This window comes from Lepisma saccharinum, chromosome 7, assembly GCF_977018435.1.
Source record: "Lepisma saccharinum chromosome 7, izLepSacc3.1, whole genome shotgun sequence".
Classification (NCBI taxonomy): domain Eukaryota; kingdom Metazoa; phylum Arthropoda; class Insecta; order Zygentoma; family Lepismatidae; genus Lepisma; species Lepisma saccharinum.
Genome location: NC_139235.1, coordinates 88092709 through 88120667, shown reverse-complemented (window position 1 = coordinate 88120667; position 27959 = coordinate 88092709). Strand labels below are relative to the sequence as shown.

At 38.7% G+C, this 27959-nt stretch overlaps 1 protein-coding gene across 2 annotated transcripts in view; it reads left to right on the top strand.

Annotated features, from left to right (window-relative positions):
- Positions 1 to 25677, top strand: part of Mur89F (Mucin related 89F) — a 122125-nt gene extending 96448 nt beyond the window's left edge. For both annotated transcript variants that reach the window (XM_083125575.1, XM_083125576.1), the window contains exons 3-6: positions 4381 to 9603; positions 10739 to 10812; positions 20315 to 20423; positions 24385 to 25677. In XM_083125575.1, the coding sequence (XP_082981701.1) occupies positions 4381 to 9603; positions 10739 to 10812; positions 20315 to 20423; positions 24385 to 24560 (5582 nt within the window). In that variant the 3' untranslated portion in view covers positions 24561 to 25677. The remainder of the gene's footprint in view (positions 1 to 4380; positions 9604 to 10738; positions 10813 to 20314; positions 20424 to 24384) is intronic.
- Positions 25678 to 27959: the final 2282 nt, after the last annotated feature.

Sequence of the window (27959 nt, the reverse complement as noted above, 5' to 3'; positions counted from 1 at the left end):
TTGGCGTGTGGACTAAAACATTGCAACAAATATACGAGCTTCATTGATATTCTTGGCATGTAAATGCTGATTTGAGTGTGGATGACAACAATGACTTGCACTGTATATATTAAATTAACATCTCAATGAACAATAAAAAAGCAACAATTTTCCGTCGACGAATTTAGTAACAAAATACTATAAATTTTCACCAAGACTTTTAAACAACTTGATCTACTTTACCGATTTTAATGAAACTCGAACCAAATGCACGCAAAAGCGTACTTTTTCTTTGTTTCATGTGGTAATTTAATGTGTGTGTCGTATAAAGATATTTTAGGACCGTACATATAGGTCAATTGTCCCCTGGGCCCCACCTCAAATAATTTTTGAGCACCTTCGAACTTAGTTTCTACTTGGGGGAAAGTTAAATGCATTGTCAAGGTAGAACATCAAAATCAAAAGTCGTGCGAAGTCCACATGCGTGTAAAGTGTAGGCAATTTAACTATCTTTTTCAATACAAACGAGGCCTAGTCCCGTTTATAAATAATCATTATTAAAAAAATATTCAAAGAAAGTATTTGAAAAGTTATTTTGTTAAAATGTATTAGTCCTGTACTTAAAAGATAAAGAACGCATATGGAAAGACTTAATAAAAATAAAACATTCCCTAGGGTAGGCTCAAATGGTGATTAATGAGGAAATAATGTGTTTTAAATACGGACAGAATTGTTGCACCTTGGCACGTCTTTATCACTAACATTAATCAATAACTTTTTTGCACTTTTTCACGTTGTTTTAGAGTTGATTTCAGGACAGCTTTATAAAAGGCTCCGATGAAATATAATTACGTGTGCTTTATGAGAACTATTTCTTCAAATTCTATGATAATACTAAAATCATGAACATTTGTTCTTACAAAACATCGGAATTGGAAGCGGATGGGGCATAGGTTAAAACCGAAACGAAAAATGACGAAGGAGACTGACTTCCTTCGCGATGAACTTAATTTCTTGCTATTCAATTATTTTGTCTGAACAGAGAATACTGAAATTCTACATTTTTTATATCCTTACTAAATATCATGCATAAAATGTGTAATAAGTAGGGCCCGCGACTTTATGTAATAAAATATTTTTCATTTGACTTCGGATCTAATATTAGGGTGAGATCTTTACATATCTGATTAAAATCAGCCAAAATAGACAAACTTGACAAATCATATTTTCATATATTTCACCAATTTCTCGTTTTTACAACATATTTCTTCAATTTTGTTGTAATAAGACATATTTCTGTATAATTTCGTAATTCTCTCGCACATAATCGGTTATTTCATATTGTTTTCTTCGTAGCTTTAGCGCAACGGATAGTTCATATTGTCGATGGCAGGATATGGAAGTTACGGAGTACAGAAAAAATAATACCCCACTTTTTTTATCCCGCCGACAATTGATAGCCATGCAAACATTATTGAGGAAAAATGTTCTCTCTCATTGTTGCACGGGAAGTAAAGAAGTTTCGTTCTCATGTCTTTGCCTTTTTCGCTTTTCACAAAAATCAGTCAAAAGTAAAAATAACATTCGGTACTATTGTACATATTTTTGCCTTTATTGGGAATATTTCTCCATTTTTCTGACATATTTGTAATTTTTCATGACATATTTTCCAATTTATATGACATAATTACATACATATTTTACAGTTTTATAGGACATAAAGTCCCGTGCCCAGTAATAAGGGTAAAAGTATATTAAATTATCAAATTTCATTCTTTTTTGAGTGCAAGACTCCCGATAAGTGTTCCTCAAACTGCGTGCAAGGATACAAAAAAAATCCCTATTTTAGGGCCAACTTCATGGGCAAGGTTTGATTGATTGAAATGTGGGTGTGTCAGCACTTAGGTTATTTGCCCCCGTCACATTACATGAAACCCAGACCCTTACCAAAGCTGAGACTGTAAAGGGACACTTAGCACATATAAGAACCAAACACAGAAAAATACACAAGTTATACAAGGACTCGCGTACTTTCGACGTGGCCTTTGGCCACGTCTTGTACGCTCGCATGCGTGACCTTCGGCCACGTTGTGATCGCAATCATGTTTTAGATGGGGTTCCTCAATGATCTTAATGACTTTGAAAATGTCTGCATGTTGTATTGGATGATGGGGAACATGTGTACAAGTTCGATAATTTGAAAAGTTTAGAAAGTAACTTTGTGTGTGTATGGGCTCTAATAAAGTACAAATATTCAAACTATTATTGTCTATTTTCTTAATAATAAACTGTGTAAGTAATAACCGTTTCAAGATAACTAGTTGGATGTTTTGCTTAAACGAATTGAAAAGCGACTAAATTGAAAATGCAATATTTACGTATTTTGTTATTTTCACATTTTTGAACGTAATTGGATAATAACTGTTTTCCGTCATTCCCCTCAAATTCCTACCTTGCCTCTGTAATAAATTCTGATGCTCGTATTTTGAAATTCGAAAAGTCTGGCATAATCCCCTTACAGTAGTTTCCGGGGTGAAAATAAACTTTCTTTAAGTTCCCTAGCAACGTCCGTTTCCAAGGACAACAACAGGCACGGCAAGCTCTAAGGAATTGCATGTCATTATACCCCCTAAACATTTAGTTAAAACAAGCACGATGTAGATATTTACGCATTGAGTATAACAATATATACGTAATTGTATCTGGGCTGAAACTCCTTATTATGTAGATGTCACCCTTGTTTCAGGCACCTTTTCAAAGTCATGAGTTGATTCATCTGTGTGTTGTAGATCTGTGAGAAATATAATGTATCTCGACAATTAAGAATTGAAGGAAACAATGTGTGCAAAAGAAATGCCCGTGGCAACGGTTGCTAAGGACGTGAGAAAAGGGCATTTTCACCCTTAAGGAAGGGCCGATTGAGCGATTTTTTAATTTTCTCGGCCTTTTGGGACGATTTCATGGGGGGTCGTAATCGGGCATTTTTCGCCTCCGGGGCTTCCTTCACGGAGAACATTTATGTCAGTGAGTGGTGGGATTGGGGCTATATATATATTGGACTCGCGTACTTTCGACGTGGCCTGTGGCCACGTCTTGTACACTCCCATGCGTGACCTTCGGCCACGTTGTGGTCGCAATCATGTTATAGATGGGGTTCTTCATAGATCTTAATGACTTTGAAAATGTCTGCATGTTGTATTGGATGATGGGGAACATATGTATAAGTTTGAAAAGTTTAGAAAGTAACTTTATGTGTGTATGGGCTCTAATAAGGTACAAATATTCAAACTATTATTGTCATTATTGAACTGAGTAAGTAATAACCGTTTCAAGATAATTAGATGGATGTTTTGCATTTACGAATTAAATTGCGACACTAAATTGAAAATGTTATATTTACTTCTTTTGTCATTTTCACATTTTTGAACGTAATTGGATAATAACTGTTTTCCGTCATTCCCCTCTTTTGCCTACCTTGCCTCTGTAATAAATTCTGATGCACGCATTTTGAAATTCGAAAAGTCTATCAGAGTCTAGCAGAGAGTCCCTTACAGTAGTTTTCGGGGTGAAAATAAACATTCTTTAAGTTCCCTAGCAACGTCCGTTTCCATGGACAACAACAGACACGGCAAGCTCTAAGGAATTGCATGCCATTATACCCCCTAAACATTTAATTAAAACAAGCACGATGTAGATATTTACGCATTGAGTATAACAATATATACGGAATTGTATATGGGCTGAAACTCCTTATTATGTAGATGTCACCCTTATTTCAGGCACCTTTTCAAAGTCATGAGTTCATTCATCTGTGTGCTATTGATCTGTGAGAAATATAATGTAGCTAGACAATTAAGAATTGAAGGAAACAATGTGTGCTGCAAAAAATGTCCGTGGCAACGGTTGCTAAGAACGTGAGAAAAGGGCATTTTCACCCTTAAGAAAGGGCCTATTGAACAATTTTTGAATTTTCTCGGCCTTTTGGGACAATTTCATGGGGGGTCGTAATCGGGCATTTTTCGCCTCCGGGGCTTCCTTCACGGAGAACATTTATGTCAGTGAGTGGTGGGATTGGGGCTATATATATATTGGATTAGGCCAGATCATCGTTGACCTGCAAGCAGTTACCGAGGTAATGCTGTATTTCGGGTGGGTCGTGTCACCTTGCTCTCAGTTTGTCCCTCCCGACGAACCTGTACGATCCTGGAAAGACTCATCCATGTATTAGAACCTAAAAGGAATAATTCCTAGTAATGCAACCTTTCTGTTCGCAGAGGATACACGTGGAAAAGTTATTCATTAATTTATTACATATATTGTTGGTGAAAACTAGCATTGTTATATGCTTGAGAAAATGCTGTATTTCAAAGCTAGCTAACGTTTTGTCTTTTGTGTTTTCAGGGAACGGATTCACATGTCCATCTGAAGGCTTCCATCGAGATCCACACAACTGTAGGAAGTTCTATAGATGCGTCAATTGGGGAGACAATAAAGGGATGACAGCCTACGAGTTTGAGTGTGGGGAGGGAACTGCCTTTGATCCTAGTAGTAACACGTGTAACCATGCTAACTTAGTCAAAGGATGCGAAGCAAGTCAGGGTGGAAGCAGCAGTACCACAGACACAACAACACGCGCTACAACAAGCTCACCTAGCGCCTCACACGAAGAAGAGACTAACGAAATAGATACAGGGTCTGACTCAGAGATGAGTACTGATTCCAGCGGCAGGCCACAGTGTACGTCGGAAGGTTTCGTCCCAGATCCCAACGACTGCAAGAAATTCTATCGTTGCGTAACATCCGGTGGCAGTTACACCGTGTACGAATTTCAGTGCGGAGAGGGAACCGTCTTCGACCCGGAACAGAATACATGTAACCACCCGTGGGCAGTAAAAAGAGACTGCCGCTCAGGTACCTCTTCACAAAGTAGCAATGGAACTGACCAACAAACTCAATCCCCAGACTCTCTCTCATCAACAACCAGTTCAACAACAAAACGTACAACAACTACAATGACGACAACGACCACGACCACAACTAGAGCGCCTCAAACCAGTAGCACAACCACAGCTTCAAGTAGCCAATCATCATCTTCACCCACACAAAGCGGAGGGCAACCGTCGTCAGAGACCTCTGGAGACTCAGAGGAATTTAAATGCCAGAGTGAGGGTTTCTTCGCACATCCGAAGAATTGCAAGAAATTTTACCGTTGCGTATCTAATGGTCGAAGGTCTGCAGGATATACCGTATATGAATTTGACTGTGGGGAAGGTACTGTTTTTGATCCTGAGCACTCAGTTTGCAACCACCCTAGATCAGTAAAAGGACGATGCGGAACAGGGTCTGGATCTATGGAGGAAAACGAAATAGACCACGAATCGCCAGGAGAGGGTCCAGAAAGTGGTTCACAGGTGTCTGGACAACCATCCCAAGAACAAGGTTCTCCTCCTTCTGAAGAGAAACCATCAGGAACATCTGAATCGACTACATCGACGACAACTGCAAGGCCGTCTAGTCAAGGAAGTCAATCTTCAAGCACTACATCGACGACAACAAGTCAGTCAAGTCAAGGAAGTCAATCCTCAAGCACTACATCAACGACAACAACAAGCCGACCAAGTCATACAAGTCAAGAAAGTCAATCCTCAAGCACAACTCAAAATCCATCAACTGAAGGAGGACAGGAGGAATCCTCTGATGGAAGACCCACGTGTAAGTCAGAAGGTTTCCACCCGTACCCAGGAAACTGCAAGAAATTCATCCGTTGCGTCAGTTCTGGAGGTGGCTATACAATGTATGAGTTCGAATGTGGTGAAGGAACTGTATGGGATCCTGATAATAATGCTTGCAATCATGGATGGGCTGTTAAAGGGGAATGTGGAAGTTCTCAGACTTCTGGAGACTCTTCTTCTTCTTCAGAAACGGGATCTACTAGCTCCTCAACAGGGACATCCGATGCTTCACCATCATCGTCATCATCATCTACAACGTCATCATCATCGTCTACAACTTCAACATCATCTACAACGCCATCATCACAACAATCTACAACGTCATCATCACAATCTACGTCATCACCAACCCCAAGCTCATCACCAGATGAAAGACCTCCGGATGAAGAAAATGAGATTGAGCAGGAATCTAGTGGCACCAACAAATGCACATCAGAAGGTTTCTTCCCAGATTCAAAGAATTGCAAAAAATTCTATCGATGTGTCAGCTCTGACGACTCAAAGAAGTCATTCACTAAATATGAGTTTGAATGTGGAGAAGGAACTGTATGGGATCCTGATAATAATGCTTGCAATCATGAATGGGCAGTAAGAAGGGATTGCAATGCGCCATCTAGCTCTTCACAGGGAAGTTCCTCAACCTCCAGTTCCGGTCAAACATCCTCGACACAATCATCAGCAGACGGACAAGAAACTAGTACAGAATCTTCTGATAAGAGTACGCAGTCACCTAGCGAAACATCTTCAACAACGTCCTCTAGTGAAAAAGATCCTACAGAATCAACAAGTGATACATCTTCCACAGAGTCCTCTATTGGGAAAGAACCCGAATCAAGTGGCGCCTGCACGTCAGAAGGATTCCATCCTCACCCTAGCGATTGCAAGAAGTTCTATCGGTGTGCAGACAACGGTAAAGGCGGATATACTAAATACGATTTCGAATGTGGGGAAGGCACTGTTTGGGACCCAGATATCACTGCTTGCAATCACGAGCGGGACGTTAAAAGGAACTGCAAGGCAGGGCAGTCATCAAGTTCTGGTACAACGGAATCCGCGGGAGAATCTTCCCAGACAGATGGCAGCTCCTCTTCAGGTTCTGGTTCTTCAAATTCCAGTTCGGGTCAGACATCCTCGACAGAATCTTTAGCAGATGGACATGGAACTAGTACAGAATCTTCTGATAAGAGCACGCAGTCACCTGGTGAAACATCTTCAACAACGTCTTCTAGTGAGAAAGATCCTACAGAATCATCAAGTGGTGCATCTTCAACAGAGTCCTCTAGTGGAAAAGAACCCGAATCAAGTGGTGTCTGCACATCAGAAGGATTCCATCCTCACCCTAGCGACTGCAAGAAGTTCTATCGCTGTGTGGACAATGGCAAAGGCGGATATACTAAGTACGAATTCGAATGTGGGGAAGGCACCCTTTGGGATCCAGATATCACTGCTTGCAATCACGAGCGGGACGTTAAAAGGAACTGCAAGGCAGGACAGTCATCAAGTTCTGGTACGACGGAATCCGCTGGAGAATCTTCCCAGACAGATGGCAGCTCCTCTTCAGGTTCTGGTACGACCGAATCGACGGGAACATCTTCCCAGACAGATGGCAGCTCCTCGTCAACCGAAAGTGGCGACCAGTCAACTACCACTTCCAGTTCTTCAACTGAAAGCAGTCAGCAAGGTTCAGATGGGACTTCGCAGCCACCTTCTGGAGAATGCTCTTCCGAAGGCTTCCACCCACAGCCAGGCGACTGTAAGAAGTTTTATCGATGTGTAGACAATGGTAAAGGCGGGTATACTAGATACGAATTCGAATGTGGAGAAGGTACTGTGTGGGATCCAGAAATCAATGCTTGCAATCACGAACGGGATGTGAGAAGAGATTGCAATGCTCCATCTAGTTCTTCAAATTCCAGTTCGGGTCAGACATCCTCGACAGAATCTTCAGCAGATGGACATGGAACTAGTACAGAATCTTCTGATAAGAGCACGCAGTCACCTGGTGAAACATCTTCAACAACGTCTTCTAGTGAGAAAGATCCTACAGAATCATCAAGTGGTGCATCTTCCACAGAGTCCTCTAGTGGGAAAGAACCCGAATCAAGTGGCGCCTGCACATCAGAAGGATTCCATCCTCACCCTAGCGACTGCAAGAAGTTCTATCGCTGTGTGGACAATGGCAAAGGCGGATATACTAAGTACGAATTCGAATGTGGGGAAGGCACCCTTTGGGATCCAGATATCACTGCTTGCAATCACGAGCGGGATGTTAAAAGGAACTGCAAGGCAGGTCAGTCCTCAACTTCTGGTACGACCGAATCAACGGAAACATCTTCCCAGACAGATGGCAGCTCCTCATCAACAGAAAGCGGCGACCAGTCTACTACCACTTCAACTGAGAGCAGTCAGCAAGGTTCAGATGGGACTTCGCAGCCACCTTCTGGAGAATGCTCTTCCGAAGGCTTCCACCCCCAACCAGGCGACTGCAAGAAGTTCTATCGATGTGTAGACAATGGTAAAGGCGGGTATACTAGATACGAATTTGAATGTGGAGAAGGTACTCTGTGGGATCCAGAAATCAACACTTGCAATCACGAACGAGATGTGAGAAGAGATTGTAATGCTCCATCATCGTCTAACACGTCAGACTCCAATACTTCGAGCACCACCTCCTCCTCATCATCGTCGACAACAGAGAAGGGTTCAACTGCCGAATCCACAACCAGCAGCTCTACTTCATCCAGTAGCTCCACTACACAGAGTTCAACAACTGCTAGCTCAGGTGGAAACGTAACTTGTCCATCAGGAGGCTACTACCCACATCCTGATGACTGCAAGAAATTCTATCGCTGTGTTGACTGGGATGGTGACAAGGGTGAAAGATACTCTGTATACTTCTTCGATTGTCCAGAAGGCACAATATGGGATCCAAGTCTGGACACATGTAATCATGAGGAATCAGTGTATCCGAAACGGGAATGTGGTGGATCTTCCCCAGAGCCACAGGCTGAAACTACAACACAAGCTGAAACCACGACGGCGGAGCAAACAACAGCTGCTGCTACGACGGAAGCAGGCACAACAACAGCTCACGAAACAACCACGGCAATGGAGACTACAACAGCAATGGAGACAACAACCGCAAAAGAACAAACAACGCAAGGTCATGAAACGACAACTCAGGGTCACGAAACAACAACGCAGGGTCAGGAAATGACAACGCAGGGTCAGGAAATGACAACGCAGGCCAACGAAACAACAACACAAAGTCAAGAGACAACGACACAAGAAAATACCACAGAGCATCACACAACAGATGCTCAGGAAACGACATCTTCAGCAGAGCAAACAACTTCTAGCCAAGAAGCTACTACAACTGAAGGAGCAACTACACACTCAGGAACAACCACGCAACCAGAAACAACAACACACTCAGGAACAACCACGCAACCAGAAACAACAACACACTCAGGAACAACCACGCAACCAGAAACAACAACACATTCTGAAACAACAATGGGTACCGAATCAAGCAATGAAACAACTACAACCAGTTCCGGTGAGGAAACCACAACAGCAAGTGGAACCACTGAGCATCAGCAAGAAACTACAAGCAGTGAAGATGGAACCACTACAGAAAGCAGCACAGACTCAACAACTACCACTGAAGGAGGAACCACAGAATCTTCGACTGAGGAACCTGGATCATGCCCAGTGAAGTTGGAAGAGGATCAATATGCTATAGTCTGTCCTACTGGATTCCGACGCCATCCTAAATACTGCAACCTCTTCTATCAGTGTGTAGAAGAAGATTACGATATCAAGGTGCTAGTATTGAGATGCAAGAATGATACTGTGTATGATGAGGAAAAGAACCAGTGCTTGCCTAAAGGTAGGTAGAATTTGTATTGAGCTTTTTTTACATGTATTAGGCTTACGACTTAATAATATAGTGTGCATGTTATTATCAGTTTGTTACATCTCAAATTTATGGGGAAATAGATAATCGTATCAGTTAAATTTTGTAGTTACCAATGAAACAATTGAATTGCCACAAGATGAGTGCAACTAGGTATCATACTAATTCTTTCTGTATGGATGATACATTACAAAAACTATCTACCTCACTTCACAAGAACGCATAAGAGTCAAGAGGTGGTATTTTGGAAGAATGGTATGTGTAGCTGTGACTGCCCCATTCCCCTTTCAGTTAATTTTTTTCTGTGTCGTCACTGGTAGCGGCAGATACTTTTCGAAAGACCTGCCACAAAAACATAGATTTATTGGTGAAAGATAATTGTTTAACAGCTCTCTCACTTGTCGAAAAAACAGTTCAGGTCTGAGATAAATGACCTGCCATGGTGGAGCTTGAGGACAAACTTGTTTGTTGAACACCTGCTGCTTAACAAGGAAAGGAATGGGCCACACAGGATTTTATGCTTAATCTAAATTTCTGAAAGCAAAGCAATACAATACTTGTTTGTTGTTGTTTCACTAAACGAAGAAAAATATCAGAAAGACTAACGGTTAGGCCAAACTGTCTTAAATTAAGAAGCAAGACAGGCCAATGGCAATTTCAGCTCAATAATATTCTACGAACTAATTTCAAACCTAATGCCTAACATATGACCAATAGCCTATGATTAATGATTAAAAATAATCCCAAAACCTCAAGGCGCAAACAGTAAAGTCAGTGATTATTGATCTGGAAGCTGATTATCAAACAAGTTATTTTTAAGCGCAGGATGTGATGTGGACTTTTGGCAAAAAAAGTGGACTTGCAACATACAGAACGAGGTGGCTGGTGTCTGGTCCTCAAACTTCTACGTGCAGAACGAAATAAATTATGCCTGGCGTATTTGCTTGAACTATAAAGCAAATAACAGAAACAATTTCATTAACTAGCACTTAAACTAACTACCAATATTAGATGCGTATACGTTATAACGAGCATGCAAATGTCAACATAGATGTCTCCGTTTAAAATCCTTTCTCATATTTACTTTATTGTTATTTTCTTTTTTCAGATAAAGCTGCACCATGTGGAGACAGAAAAATAGCAGGCGAATCATCTGGTAGAAAGTTCACTCGGCCATCTACGGTAAGATACTATGTAAACGATTCCTTCATCTTATAATAGGTAGCAATGGTATCTTTGTTGAACTTCTGCAATTAGGAAATAATGTACCGTTCAGAAGACAACCTCAGTCATAGTGTCAGGACCATTAATGTGAGTATATGACGGTTAGCCTTTGGTCCAGCTCTACTATAGAATGAAAGAAAGAACGTCTTGTAGCATTTCTAAGTCACAGTTACACACTGCTTAGAAAACTAATACTTGTTCCTTTACTTTCCTTTTCTTACTCTTTGGTCTAAATGCGACGACGAATGTGATTAGATGACACTGATGAAAGAAAGGACAATCAGAAAGCAATATATATGCCTGAGAGACACATACAAATCATCCTAGGAGTTAATGATTGATTCCTACTAGATTTTCTGCCATTTTTGGCCAATCACGACGTTAGGGATATGTGATGATATAATGAAATTGAGAAAGAGACACTCACAAAGAACACCGATGCCCAGGTCCAGTGGCGGCGATAAAGTGGGGCGAGGGGGCAGTTGTCCCTCCACTTTTCGCCAATTTTGCCACCGCACTTTGCTAAACCTTATCTACAAAGGGAAATATACTGTCTTTGGCCCCCCTCCCCCAGTTTTGGCATCTTGCCTCACCGATTTTGGAACCCAATCGCCGCCACTGTCCAGATCGAGATTCGAACCCGGGACCACTGGCGACGTAGCGCGTTTTGATAGCCATTCCGCCACGGAGGCCGGCAGTAGCCTAGGATTCGAACCTCTGCAACCTTTGGCTACAGCGCCTTGAATGAAGTAGTGTGGAAAATGGCACTGTTCTGGGCTCTCTGGCTGGTTCCACTCGAATATGATACCGCTAGAGGCGCTGGTGTCGGCACAGCTGCTTATAATGGAAGAAAATTGAGTGTTCGCTGCAACGTCAGGTTCTTTTACATGAAGCATTTCTATGAATGTGATAATTGCTATGATATTTGGTACAGTGGTTGCGAATATATTAACGAACATTCTAGACAGTCGACCACGTCCTGTTATCGTTACTTTCAATAATAATACGGTAAAATATACGCGTGAAATGCTCTTCGTAACTAAATTGTTGTGTATGAATTAGGTTCATTATTATTATCATCATCATCATTTGTTTTAAAGATATACACACTGAAGCATTTGTATTTTTGGTCTCTTTTCTTCCGCTTTAAACCAATCGCGGCGATGATGATAATGACGATTACATGAAACGACAAGGGGAAACCCACAAAACTTCCTTAGTGCCATCGACATGTGTGTAAGGAAACTTTCAGACCAATGGGACAAGCGACACGGGATGTTCACACTGATGTGACTAGTGACCAGTGGCGTGCCCAGAATTTTTAGAAGGGAGGGGTTACCTACACTTATTTTTTAATAATCTACCTCATTTTACTATATTTTCCTGCCTTTGACGTTCCTTTTTTAGGAATACTGGGCAAAAGGGGGGTTATGACCTCCACCCCCCCCTTAGGCACGCCACTGCTAGCGACACAAACACTTCCAGACTGTAAAATAGAATTCATTGCGCATGAAGATCCAAACAGCAAGCGATACGTTCATATGCCGATTCGCGTACTACTTGTTACTTCGGTCTGATAGCTCCTTAAAGGAAGGGTGCTCAGACCGAAGCGACGCGCCACAGGGAGAGTTCCCAACTAAGTGACAAGCGACATGATTCGTGCATTTAGTCTATTAGCAAGCGTTTGCTGCTAATTGTGTGAACGGCAGATCTAGGCAACACGATAGACCTCATGTTACAACAACAGATTAAGGCGACACGATAAGCCACACGTGTCGCTAATACTGGGCCCTTTTCCCCAATAGCTTGCAACGTGTTGCCGTGGTTTGTTGTTAGAGCATACGCGATGCAATGAGTGTCTTGCTTTAGGGAGATTGCGCATCAAAGCGGCACGCGACACTTATCGTTTGAGGATTTCACCAACCGACCGCTAGCCTGTGCTGCCCGTCATGCCGCTACGATGTGAAATGTTGATCTTGATTGGCTCGTTTCCAAGTGAAATGTGTCGCGTGTCGCTTCGGTATGAAAGTAGCCTTGGTGTGAAATCTCCGTATCGTTTGTCGCGTGTCGCTTTGATCTAAAATCTCCTTCAGGAAACTGTGCAGTCAGAGCTTGTGTCCCTACGGTTCGAAAGGCTGCATTGATTACCAACGGCTCGCTTTCAAGCGACACTTGTGCTTGTCACCTCAGTATAAAATATCTCTTAGGATACTATTTATATTCTAATAACATAGAAAAATAAACTCTAGTGCACAATCCAACACCTGACGTCCGGAATCATATTGCGATGTTTCTTCTTGTGTTACGCATGCTATTTATTTATTAATTTTATTTTACTTTTCTTTCCAAATTAATACCATTTCGTGACTGCAAATCACTCCACAAATATAACTGTTTCCATCAATTCACGTACCGCATTTCAAGACAAACAAATCTACACAATATATTCCAAAAACTAAATAAGCCGCATTACTTTCATAAGAAAATTAGCAGCTGTGCTGATCGCAATGCCATCTATGTTGTCATCGTCTGGGGAGCCAGTTTCTTGGGTCGTTTTCCACACTACGTTATTCAAGACGCTGTACTTTGGTGGCGAGATCGTAAGCCGATAGCAACGTGTTCGGCCACCGAAGTGGAATAACACGAAAAGTAGTGAGGGTAGTATTTCAAGGGGCTGGGCGTTATACATTGTATTTTTTTTATTTTTCTTGGGGAATGCTGTTTGTATGTAAATATATAATATCCTCAGTTCTGTAACTAAAACGTTGGTGGCCAAGGTGTGTATCATGATTTTATCGCCTCCGTGGCATTACCCCAGTCATAGTATTTCTTGCACTATGCGGGCGGTATTACAATTATGCATTCAGTAATTACATGCTTATGATGTTTTTAAGTTCCTATTTAGGTTATGAAAGTAGATTAAAACTCATAAAAATCCACATTGTGTGGCTCATGTTTAATGAAAAAAAATGGTACTATTATAGTATGGGTGAGACACCTATAAATCATATATTTCGCACTTTCTTACATTGCTAACGTACTATTTTGGAATGCGGAACATTTCCTAAGGTGAAATAATGCATTTCTAACTAAGATAATGTCTATTTCTTACATTTACGAGTACATACTGTTACTTGTTATTTCGATTCTGTAACACATTATGGCGGGCGATAGCGTACTGGTCTAGGGCGCGTTGTGCGAGTGTTTTCTCGATTTATGCAGTGTTGCAACCTCGTTCACCGGAAAATACCTACGTTTGTGCCCGGATTTGAAATTATGCTAATACGTCGCAAACCATTGACGTTAGCCTCACAAACTATTGACGTTAGCCCCACAAACCATTGGCGTTAGCCCCACAAACCATTGACGTTAGCCCAAAAAAACATTCACGTTAGCCCCAAAAACCATTTTCCGTAAGGTTAGGTTAGGTTAAATTAGGTTAGGCAAGCATAGTTTAAAAAAAAATACTCGACACGTCATGTTCTAGTGAAAACACGTCGAGTTTGAAACACTGACTATGGGGTTACGTCATCGTAACACACAGAGCATTGTGCTCTCGTGCAGAAAGCAAATGACGGCAGCAGAAACAGCGTGTCGGACAGAGATTTTCGCAGAAAACAACATGTATTCGCATTAAAATGAATCAAAACTACATTCACTAACTTCCACAACGCTACAGAAAATGATTTCCGTAAGTACTTTCTCCTGTAAATTTGAAGATATACTATAATGTTACCAAAAAAATATTAGTTCTTCCAGTTTCATATTTATTTAAACTGTAGAACAAAAATATAGATGAATTATTTTTCTGAGCTGAAATAGAAACGCATGTTTCTGCCACTGTTTTTGCAATCAGTTTCTGCTGCATAAAGAATTACTGTAATTGCACATTTTTCAAATACCACACCTTTTACATGATATACTTACAATTCATGCTATTCAAGGCACAAGAAAATACTTATCAAAATGCTAATCAGTCATTAAATTCTAATGTCACACCACAAAAGCCATATTGAAGATCACAAACTCCTCAGAGCTCATGTTTCATAATGGGAATTGACAGTGCGGCAATTGGAGTCGTGCACTTAAATGCGCTGCAGCAGTGGAGACCTCTCGTGTTGAGAGTGAATTGATGATAATGGCTGACACGAATTAAAAAACGTCCTTAATAAATAACTTCGACCGGGATGAAGAGGCTCGTTGGACAGGATTTCGGAACGAACATAGCCGGTGACTGACTAATGGAACCTGCTTGTGTTCTCTGCATCTTGCCTGCTTGGTACGAGGCTCACAAACACATATCACTTTCCTAACACTTGCCAAGCCGGTCGGGAAACCCCGTCATTAATTCGATACCGAAGGGTACAAGATGAAACGGAAAGTTTTATCTTGGTAAAAATTCTGCGTTCCATTTTCAATTACCATATCAGGTCTGTGATTGTAAACTTTCTCATTATCCATACAAGAAAAGCTTACTTCGGCATTATGGGTAGATCTGCCCGAGGAGTAAGCCAAGTGTGAACATTTCCTTGTTGCAGTTCTAAACAGTCTGTATTTTTGAACGTACCTTTTCGATGGAATGACGTAGGGACACTGACTTCTCAGCGTGAAGGTTGTTGCCCTTTGTAGGGCTTTAAACAAATGCACGTACCTTCATCGTATTTTACAGACTTCTTCTGCAGGATGTAGAAACAAGTTGTGTAGAGAACGAATGACATTTCTCCCTTCCTCCTTGGATTGCTAAATTGTGGGTGTTGGCATTTAAATCTTAAGGGCATTGTACAAAAAACATGTTATTCTAACAACAACAAGACAGTCTTAATATTTCTTGTTTTCTTCCGCCGAAAAATTAGTTTGGAAAAGAAAAAAAGATGGGCTGTAAATATTACCACTGTCTCGAAGACTATGATGACACACCAAACCAACACCAACCAATGAGGAAGGAGGAATTTCATATTGGAGGGAAATGCTGTAGTTTTCGTATTTTACCCAACTTTTCCGCATGTTTAGGCTAATCACGATGATGAGTAAAATATGATTAGATAATCTAAATTGATAGATTAAATAGATGTAGATTCATCCAAAAAGGATTGATTGATTTGGTTATTTTATTTCGTTCTTCTGCCACTTTTGGCTAAACACGAAGATGAGGATGATATAATGAATGGACACTTACAAAGAACACCCATGCCGGGATTCAAACCCGGCATCCCTGTCGTTGTTGCATCTACAGTAACCACTCTGCCACGAAGATCGGCCACTCACAAAGGAATATCCATGGACAGTCCACGACTCGAACCTGGAACCTTCGGTAGCGAGTCAATCACTCAAACCATCAGTATGCCCAGAAATAATGATAACTTTATCACATTTTTAGATGGAAATATGTCTAGTTTAGCTCCGTAACATTATAGCCGGATACAGTGGCGTCGATCGGGTTCCAAACTGGGGAGGCAAAGACATTTTACTTTCCCTCGTAGATAAAGTTTAGCATAGTGCGGGGGCAAAAGTGGCAAAAACGGGGGGGTAACTACCCCCAGAATCGTCGCCACTGGCCTGATATAATTATAGACAGAATTTGCGGGTGTAAGGGGACAAGCTACTTCCAAAATTATGATATTATAAAAAAATCTATGATAATCGTTTTTCTAGTGAATGGTAAATCAGAACCAGAATATTATATTTTAAGCAAATCGTAAGTAATCAATAAGCAACATTTCGGATCTATCAATATTTAGTTGTAGCAGTTACGACACTTATATGAACTATCATGGACATTGGCAGTGGGGGACCTTGCTTCCCCATTGCTTTAAGTGAAAATACTAGGTGGATGATGTTTGTTCAAGCTTTGTGAATAGACAAGGCAGGATGCTTCAACTAAATTGTTGATCTAACTGAATGGTGTTCCTTAACCTCCCCTAAATTGTTGTTCTAACTAAATGGTGTTCCTTAACCTCCCCTAAATTGTTGTTCTAACTGAATGGTGTTCCGTAACCTCCCCTAAATTGTTGTTCTAACTAATGGTGTTCCTTAACCTTCCCTAAATTGTTGTTCTGACTGAATGGTGTTCCTTAATAACTGAATGGTGTTCCTTAACCTTCCCTAATTTGTTGTTCTAACTAAATGGTGTTCCTTAACCTCCCCATAATTGTTGTTCTAATTGAATGGTGTTCCTTAAATCCCCTAAATTGTTGTTCTAACTGCATGGTGTTCCTTACCCTCCCCTAAATTGTTGTTTTAACTGAATGGGGTTCCGTAACCTCCCCTAAATTGTTGTTCTAACTAAATGGTGTTCCTTAACCTCCCTTAAATTGTTGTTCTAACTGAATGGGGTTCCGTAACCTCCCCTAAATTGTTGTTCTAACTAATGGTGTTCCTTAACCTTCCCTAAATTGTTGTTCTGACTGAATGGTGTTCCTTAATAACTGAATGGTGTTCCTTAACTTCCCCAAATTGTTGTACTAACTGAATGGTATTTCTTAACCTCCCCTAAATTGCTGTTCTAACTGAATGGTGTTCCTTAACCTCCCCTAAATTGTTGTTCTAACTAAATGGTGTTCCTTAACCTCCCCATAATTGTTGTTCTAATTGAATGGTGTTCCTTAAATCCCCTAAATTGTTGTTCTAACTGCATGGTGTTCCTTAACCTCCCCTAAATTGTTGTTCTAACTGAATGGGGTTCCGTAACCTCCCCTAAATTGTTGTTCTAACTAAATGGTGTTCCTTAACCTCCCCTAAATTGTTGTTCTAACTGAATGGGGTTCCGTAACCTCCTCTAAATTGTTGTTCTAACTAAATGGTGTTCCTTAACCTCCCCTAAATTGTTGTTCTAACTGAATGGTGTTCCGTAACCTCCCCTAAATTGTTGTTCTAACTAATGGTGTTCCTTAACCTTCCCTAAATTGTTGTTCTGACTGAATGGTGTTCCTTAATAACTGAATGGTGTTCCTTAACTTCCCCAAATTTTTGTACTAACTGAAAGGTATTCCTTAACCTCCCCTAAATTGCTGTTCTAACTGAATGGTGTTCCTTAACCTCCCCTAAATTGTTGTTCTAACTAAATGGTGTTCCTTAACCTCCCCATAATTGTTGTTCTAATTGAATGGTGTTCCTTAAATCCCCTAAATTGTTGTTCTAACTGCATGGTGTTCCTTAACCTCCCCTAAATTGTTGTTCTAACTGAATAGGGTTCCGTAACCTCCCCTAAATTGTTGTTCTAACTAAATGGTGTTCCTTAACCTCCCCTAAATTGTTGTTCTAACTAAATGGTGTTCCTTAACCTCCCCATAATTGTTGTTCTAATTGAATGGTGTTCCTTAAATCCCCTAAATTGTTGTTCTAACTGCATGGTGTTCCTTAACCTCCCCTAAATTGTTGTTCTAACTGAATGGGGTTCCGTAACCTCCCCTAAATTGTTGTTCTAACTAAATGGTGTTCCTTAACCTCCCCTAAATTGTTGTTCTGACTGAATGGTGTTCCTTAATAACTGAATGGTGTTCCTTAACTTCCCCAAATTTTTGTACTAACTGAATGGTATTCCTTAACCTCCCCTAAATTGCTGTTCTAACTGAATGGTGTTCCTTAACCTCCCCTAAATTGTTGTTCTAACTAAATGGTGTTCCTTAACCTCCCCATAATTGTTGTTCTAATTGAATGGTGTTCCTTAAATCCCCTAAATTGTTGTTCTAACTGCATGGTGTTCCTTAACTTCCCCTAAATTGTTGTTCTAACTGAATGGGGTTCCGTAACCTCCCCTAAATTGTTGTTCTAACTAAATGGTGTTCCTTAACCTCCCCTAAATTGTTGTTCTAACTGAATGGTGTTCCGTAACCTCCCCTAAATTGTTGTTCTAACTAATGGTGTTCCTTAACCTTCCCTAAATTGTTGTTCTGACTGAATGGTGTTCCTTAATAACTGAATGGTGTTCCTTAACTTCCCCAAATTGTTGTACTAACTGAATGGTATTCCTTAACCTCCCCTAAATTGCTGTTCTAACTGAATGGTGTTCCTTAACCTCCCCTAAATTGTTGTTCTAACTAAATGGTGTTCCTTAACCTCCCCATAATTGTTGTTCTAATTGAATGGTGTTCCTTAAATCCTCTAAATTGTTGTTCTAACTGCATGGTGTTCCTTAACCTCCCCTAAATTGTTGTTCTAACTGAATGGGGTTCCGTAACCTCCCCTAAATTGTTGTTCTAACTAAATGGTGTTCCTTAACCTCCCCTAAATTGTTGTTCTAACTAAATGGTGTTCCTTAACCTTCCCTAAATTGTTGTTCTGACTGAATGGTGTTCCTTAATAATTGAATGGTGTCCCTTAACTCCCCTAAATTGTTGTTCTAACTGAATAGTGTTCCTTAACCTCCCGTAAATTGTTGTTCTAACTGAATGGTGTTCCTTAACCTCCCCTAAATTGTTGTTCTAACTAAATGGTGTTCCTTAACCTCCCCATAATTGTTGTTCTAATTGAATGGTGTTCCCTAACCTCCCCTAAATTGTTGTTCTAACTGAATGGGGTTCCATAACCTACCCTAAATTGTTGTTCTAACTGAATGGTGTTCCTTAAATCCCCTAAATTGTTGTTCTAACTGAATGGTGTTCCTTAACCTCCCCTAAATTGTTGTTCTAACTGAATGGTGTTCCTTAACCTCCCCTAAATTGTTGTTCTAACTGAATGGTGTTCCTTAACTTCCGCTTAACAGTTAAGACTTGTGTGTTGAAGTGCCACATAAGGTTGTTATTTTGTGTTTGTCTTCCATTATATCAAACCATAAATTTCAAAAAAATAATGTCTACCTGATGTGGTAAACTTGTTGGAACATGAACATGTTGACTCTCACAAATAAAATATCTTTAAAACATAAAATAAAAGTACAGAACAAGAGGTGGTACAATGTTAAGGCTGCAAAAAGGCTTCTTCAGGGAGATATAGACAGAACATTGAAATATATAAAGCATAACTTACACCATCATATCACTAAGTAACATAGTCCAGTTTGTGGCATGTACTTACTTTGCTCTCAAGCTTTCACCACATTTGGCTTCCTCAGGAGATGGACAAGACTAGTCAAGGTTCAAAACATGGGGAAGGGCCCTGCCAACTAGTTGTCAGAATGAGATGGAGTAGGAAGGAGTGACAGGCATGGCACTGCATTGTCTCTCTCGTCTTTTTGTCGTTTTAACCTTCTAGACTAGACTAGACTTGTCCATCTCCTGAGGAAGCCACATGATGTGGTAACAGCTAGAGAGCAAAGTAAGTACATGCACTGGACTTAATTATTTAGAATATTGAAATGTTTTAAGAACCAGCAGAAGTAGTCAGCTGATGACTGTTCATTTAGAGTACTGACATTGCCCCAACCATTTAAAGTTATATGTCTCTAAAGAATAAGGTTAGCTAATAAAATACGTCCATATGCTCAGAAGTCAGTTTATAAAATTATCTTATTTGTATTAAATAGGTGACGGTGAGTATTCGCTACCTCTGCCCAGGTCCAGGCTATCATGCATATGAAGGCGATTGTACTAAATTCTACAAGTGCAATACGAACTCTGAAGGAAAGATGCAAGGTATGTAATTTTTGTCATACTTATATTCAGCTTTGTTCATTAGAATACATTATATGTTCTATGGATTAGTGCTGCAAGTAAAATCTGTTAGTTCGGAGGATGCTCGCTTGAGCCTTGGGACTAGCTCGGATGAAGCTTCTATGTTTTAAAATGAGAGCAAACAGCTGGATGAATGCTTTGCAGGCCTGTAGCTGCTGAGGTTCATTGGATCCAGTGGTGGGCATCTAATTTTAACTTCATTTTAGATTTATCAACAAGATTAGACATAATCGAATTATTATTCTCTATGATTACACCATAATTTACTTATTAATATTTAATATCAAGGTACATATTAATTAATGAATAAAGGAAAATTCTTGAGATCAGGGCACGACTTTTAAAAATAAAATTTAGGATCCCGTGGTCTCATGAAAATTGAGAAGCACTGCCTGTTAGTATATGAAAATGGTGGTCTGTGGCATAAGCTTTACTGTAATTTTTAAATGATTCATGATAGTATTTGTAGTATCCACAGCAGTGCATTACTCAAAGCATCAGGCCCGTAGCGAGGCAAAGGGGTCTCAGCCCCCACCCCCCCCACCCGGCACTGCCGTCAGCCCCCTTGACATTAGGTCATTAGGTAAAACTATTTTTTTTTGTATAATTTGTTTCGAGTGAAAATGCAAACAGCAGCTATTGCATTCATTCATCTTCTTTATGAGCGGAAGTCGACTGTACCTTCGCTGCGTCAAAGGTCAACAGCTCCCAATTGTTGGGACTGAAGGGGAGTTTTATTGCTTCAGGCAGGAGTGGAATGTACTGTAGGCACTATGATTGAATATTGTGTATTTTTTCTTGTATGCTTTAAATATCTGTATCATCAAAAGTAGTATGGAGTGTGTACTAAGGGATGATGTCAGTAGAAGTCAATTAACACTTCAAGATATGTTTTAGAAGATATAGGTACCCCCTGAGGATCAAGTAGACCAAGTCCATTTTCGAAAGTTTAACTGTATTAAATAAAGGTAAATTATGTGTGTGTGTGTTGGGGTCATCAAGTTAATGTAAAACATAAAATTTAGAAATATCATCCAAATACTAGTTTTTTCTATATATCCTATATATTCTATATCCCCACTCCCTTCTGTAGGAACCAATTCAGTATTCAAGTAGCTATATGGGAAAACAACTCCGACAAGTAATCAATTACCAGATATTCCTATTTTGTCTCTAAGAAATGTTGGCAATCCATTAAAAATTTAATTAATAATTAAAAAGACTTTCACAGGAAAAACACAAAACTTTAAAAAAAAAGGCAAGGATAATCTAAAATCTTCCTCAGAAACAGTGTAAAAGGTCCATACTTCTCAAAAAGATAAAATCATTTGCTAAAACGTTGTAATCACTTCCCAGCATGAGCGACAAATCGTTGGAAGCTGAGTAGAAATTTTGTCTTGTAATCGATCGTGGGGTTCTGACTTTCAATTTTAATGATGTGCCATTTTAACAATATTTAAAATATTGGCCTGTGTTTCACTCTAGCTGACTTTTAGTGTGTCACGAGTGACCTGATCACATTCTAATGAGATGACATAAACAGCAGTTTGAGAGAGACCCCTTGTTGTCAGCGTGAGCACAGAAATCACAAACGACCGATTACATTACATTTTTTACAAATTAGATTTGTGAATTATTTAGTCTTCCTTTTTAGAAAGAGTTTATTATCCATCATAGAAAATGTGCTATATAAAGAATGCTTCCACGCCTAATAATCATGTGTTCTTTATGTCTTAAGTACTTTACTTGGGGCACGTTAAATATTTGAGCAATGCTGACTGAGCATTTGAGAGCTGAACCACGATCACTTTGCCCGAATGAGTCATTAGTATTAATCTAACTCGTTGCATAGCTCTTTGAGCAGGGAACACATGAAGTTTGTGCAGTTGCTTTTCGAATTATACATACGTGATGCAGAAAAGCGTACTGAGAATTTTGATAATTAAGTAATATTTACTTTTGTGAAATAACGAAGCAAAAGTGTACATTCGACAATGATCTCGTAAGAAAATATGTAGTTTTTAATGATGGAAGAAACAAATATGAGGAAGAGTGTAAAGTTGTTAACATTCTTCCCTGCTGTTGAAAGAGTGTTAGAAATATTCTCGGCATTGAAATCATATTTCTTGTTCCAATCTAAACTACTTATAATTTTAATTCAGTGTTCTGGAAGTAGTTAAGCAAAGCTTTGCATTCATCTATGGGGATATTTCATTCTAAAATCCAAGAATTGGAAAAGAAGCAAAACTTAATTATAGACTGGAGGCACATAGTGGTTCAGATTGCACTTTAAGGTGTAGGTCCAATCCTGATTAGTCATTGTGTGCATAAAGTGAACTAAACACCAAAACTCAATCTCAAATTATAGATATTCTTAGTTGTTATTGTCAGGTGTTAAAGACTAGATTAGGGTAAGAGGATATTATTGTAAACGATCATCGGAGAAGTATCTGAGAGCAAGGTGTTCGTAAGATAAGATTATTTTTATTAAATTAAGAGTAATGACAAATGGGTTGCGATTTTGTTTTCTGCGGTGTCCTCTTTCTTATGGCTTTGTCTTCCTTTTTGCGCCATCCTCTGTCCTCTTTTTTTGAATGTATGTGTCTGGTCACCCTATATCTGCTGCTTCTTGTTAGTTTATTTTATAAGCTGGGATAAGATTGAGGTCTACAACTCTGTGGTAACTTATTCTCACCTGCATTCCCTATGTGGCATATCTCATGCAATGCAAATGCAAAGCAACATTGTCACTTCATCATCATCATCATCCTTTGTCGTTTCGTACCTCTGGCTGGGTTGGCATAGAAGTCAAGCCAAGCCACTTCTATGACTTGACTTGGAACATTGTTACCTGTTTCAAACAATTTTTCAATCCTGAGTTGGCCACAGCCACCATACATTTATGGGAAGGAAGGGTAAAGTGGCCACTCTAAGGTTTGATTAATTCTTATCATACCTTTTTAATCAGCTAAGTTATAGAAACATAGACCAATACAAAGTATAATAACTTTACTTCCAATTTCTATTTTATTATTTTTAAATCTTGTTGTTTAGAAATGTACACGTTACGTTTTTTAAAAAAAGTACGAAGTGGCCACTTTGCCTGCCTAGGTTGGGTAAAGTGGCCAGCCCCTTTCCATTTTACCTGCATAGGTAAATAAACGAATCACATTGATTCAGAGTGTGTAATTAATCAACACAAGCTGAAGAATAAGAATAAGTATTATGTTTTTTAAGTATTATCTTAAGTATGAAATCTTTACAAGATAAAGTAATCAATAGTCTATCAATAAAGGGTTAGGCGTAGGCCTATTTGCAAAATTCGCACTCAAATTCATCATCTTCTTCGTCACAACCGGCGCACTCTTCATGTGCCCACTTCTTGCATTTTAAACATCTAATCCATCCTTCATTGCCTTTCGAGTCTGTCTGTTTCGTGGCCACTTTGCCCGGAATGACGCCATTACAAAAACTGTGGTCTAACGTCTAACCTACATGACTTAGCATTTTCATCATTTAAAAGGTTATTTCACGCTGATCAAACAGCACAAGAGCATATAATTATAGCACTTACTATTATTTAGCTATAATCAACAATTTGTACCACTTAGCTAAAATCAAACTTACGAAAAAAAACAATAAAATGAGTTCACATCTAGAAAAGTGCAGCCTACCGCTTCAAAGTCACAGACAACACTGACAGCATCCGTGGTGACTGTTTCGCCTGGCTCCCGCGTGGCGGAAGTGCTATACGGCGAAGAAAACTCACATGGCCACTTTGCCCGCACTGGCCACTTTACCCTTCCTTCCCCTACATTCTGGACATATTGTATTCATGTAAATACATATATATTTTTTTTATTGTGGAATGCTGGATTATGCAAACATTCAAGAAATTATTTAACTTATATTTATCTTGCAGGTTATATGTACAGGTGCCCTCCTAATTATGTGTTCTGGCACATATCGAAACGGTGCGAGCGTCAAGAAAGGGCACCATCATGTCCAAGACAGGGTCCAACCTCTGTAGATTCGAATGTGCCAATCGAAAAGAAAAATATAGACTTTCCAGTGGAACCTACCATTAGTTACTACTAGTGTACAAGGAACATTACCTTATTGTGATTACAGACTGGTTATGATTACCTGAAGAAATGTGCCACATGAACTTATAGTGACAGTGTAAAATATGACAGTGTTATAGTAACACTGTAATTCTTACGGAGTCACTTGTACAAAAGGGGTTAATACGTTCTCATCAGGGTTTTTAGGTGGAATATTTTCTCGGGAATACCTCACAAAGGTGACGGTGGAAGGACGAAACAATTTTGGTTTTTCTCTACTTAAACATGGTAGAAAACCACTAACTTCAATTGTGTGGATGAGAATACGGTACAAGGCACTTTGGTGATTGAATGAGTGTTTTTAAAATTATACTTTGAACTTGAAGTAACTCATGCTCTATCAATCATGCTATTAAATGGCAGTGTTATCAATCATGCACGATTTTATTACATAAGTATACACTGGAACTTAATGGTGGTGAAATTTTTGTCAGTTTTAACAATGTAAAAACATCTATTGAATTTGGTTCAAATGGTTCTTACAATTTTATTAAAACTCAAAGCCAAAAATATTCTACGAGAACACTTCACTGCCACGTTAGAAAAATTACATGCCTCATGATATCTAGTTACTTTAAAAAAATACCTCACATGGACAAATTTAATTATCTGAAGTTTTCGAAAGTGAGGTGCTCAATTTTGAATATAGTTATAAGACCATGTCCCAAAGAAAAATAGAAATCTTGTGTAATGAAAGTATTGCTGAAGAACGAAAGATGTACATTTAAACATATACTTGTGTAACAAGAAAAATACTAATAAACAAATTATTTATTTTTCAGAAACAATATGAGTAAGGGCATTTATATCAAATCTACTTAAGATAAAAGATAAACATATTAAATTATATTGTTCAATTGAGATATTGTTATATTACTGGTGTAAAACAAAATCAATTGCACTGTTATTTATTCAGTTGTGAATGCAGTATTTATCACATGAATAAATTTGAAAAGGTTCATCAATATTTAATTTTCCGAAAGCAACTGGATATTTTCTTTATTTGACAATGATTGTGTAAATTCACAACAGTCTGCAAGTTATTTTGTGGATTTAATCGTAATAAATCTATGACAATAATGCTCAGTTAATATTTTAAATTTCAATATTTGAATCTCTATTACCCAGCATTTGTTCATGCAACTAAATGACATGTCTAGCTCAAATACTCTAAGATTGTTGTGTGTTCTTTGTATAAAGATGTACAATTTAAATAAACTTTTGTATAAAATAATTGTATTTTTTCTTTTTCTTGCCTTATTCAGTACAGTTATAAAATAAAATGGCAGAAGGTGTAATACTTTGGAATAATTGCATATTTCATAACACTTGTAATGGTGTAGTGATTGGCCAGTATCAATTTCCAACTATGTTGTAATAATTGTCCACATAAATAGAACTATTTCCTTACAATGAACTACGGGTATTGAGCATGATAAGAAACCCTACTTCACTGACAATGACAAGATTTAACAATAAGAAAACACACACGCACATATGTTGGGGGGGAGAGGAGGGGAAAGAAAACAACAAACTCACACACAAAAATTGGTTTTTAAAATTATTTATTTAACAACTGCAAAATAATCTGAAATACATTCCTCACAAAAAGTTTGGAATATTGTTATGTTAGACAATAGGTGATAGACATGGCCTTGGAATGCAACAACACATGGTATCTGTCTGGTTGACGTTCTCGTGTTTTTGCTGACATATGCCTCCGTGCCTATTACCTATTGCTTAATATAATAATACCCCAAACTTGTTGTGCCTAATATAACAATAATACAAACTTTCTGTGAGGAGTGTAATAAATTTGTTGCTTTTGCTAATTTTACTCACCTTTGGCTAAAGAATGGAATTCCCTCCCAACCTTCCTATCATCCATCAACAGCCATAAGCAGTTTAAAGAGAATCTAAAACAGCATCTACTGGCAAGGCAGCGAAATACTTAATCACGAGCAACTTTTCATTCATAAAAATACTCACTGTAACATTTGGCAACTGTGTGCATATAAATCTTATAATTTCATTATTTTATTTCACTTCATTATTATTATTATATTTTTCATTGTTCCAGATTACTGAATATATATGTACTAAAACAAAAGCAACAAACATTAGATACCTATGTTCAACAATTTATAGGTAAATCTGTTTTTCTTTTTCATTATCTATACATATACGCGTATATACCTATATATTTGATTGTTCTTATTTGTATTGATATGCAATCCTTTTCGTGTTTTCATTTTTATTATTTTCTAAATGTATACTCTTTATTCCATTGCATTAATCTTTCAGACAAGGGTCTGTTGTAAGAACGGTCCTAGAGGCCGAAACACGCCCGCTCCAATAAAGGCGATTTTATTATTATTATTACTGCGACAACGTGGATGAATGATAAGATGGATGAAGGAACAAACACTATGGAGTAGGGGTTTATCCATAATTTCCCATCTGAGGTTGTAAGTTCGTGTTTAGAGGGTAAAGGTAAATTTAGAGTCAAAATTACCATACATTGGGCCATCGTGAAAACTTTTAGGGGGATGTTGAGGAAATTTTGGGGGTATTAGAGATTTGTAGATAAATCGCTGAGATGGACGATACAAAACTAACTCCATAGAGGATTACACTGGTTGTGAGTCCAGGATGGCTCCTCAAGAACCGTGATAAAATTCAAGTATAATTCCCGGATTTCAAGGCGAACTTTCCAAAAATTTAAGGACAAAAGGAGATGTTCTCTCTGTTTCAACCTTACACAATACTAGAGTTGGAAGAGGTCGGAAAAAAACGGCTTTTTTGGAAGAAAAAAACAGTTTTTTCTGTGGCTTTTTTGGTTAGGCTCTTTTCGGCTTTTTACACAAAAGTGTCTCAAATCAATTAAATACAGGAGTTGCCAGTATTTTTCCTGTTCCATGGTTATCGTTTATCTCCCTACTGTAAAATAGACACTCATTTCTAAATATAAAATACAATTTACAATATGAAATTCGTAGCTAGACATAAACAGTGTTTTCAAGGAAGCTGGCTTTTTTGAATGGGCGGTTCTTTCCGAGTGTTATCTTCATATTTCGGTAGGCTTATGTAGTATAAACAGATTCACATAACTAGAGTAGTTTTGTATGTGTTTTTAATAGAACCTAAAGGTATGATATGATTTTCAATGTTTGAATTTTGTTATACGAACATGTACATGAAGCAAAAAAGAAAATACTGTTCTATCTTTTGAAAATATAGTATCAAATCTCTTTACATTAAATTTTGTGTTCAGTAAAATATATATTTATGTTCTGGCTTTCCAGTACAACATGTATAATTTGGTTAACTGGCTGCTAAACCTGGTCACGGACGCGCGTCAGGCCCAGTTTGC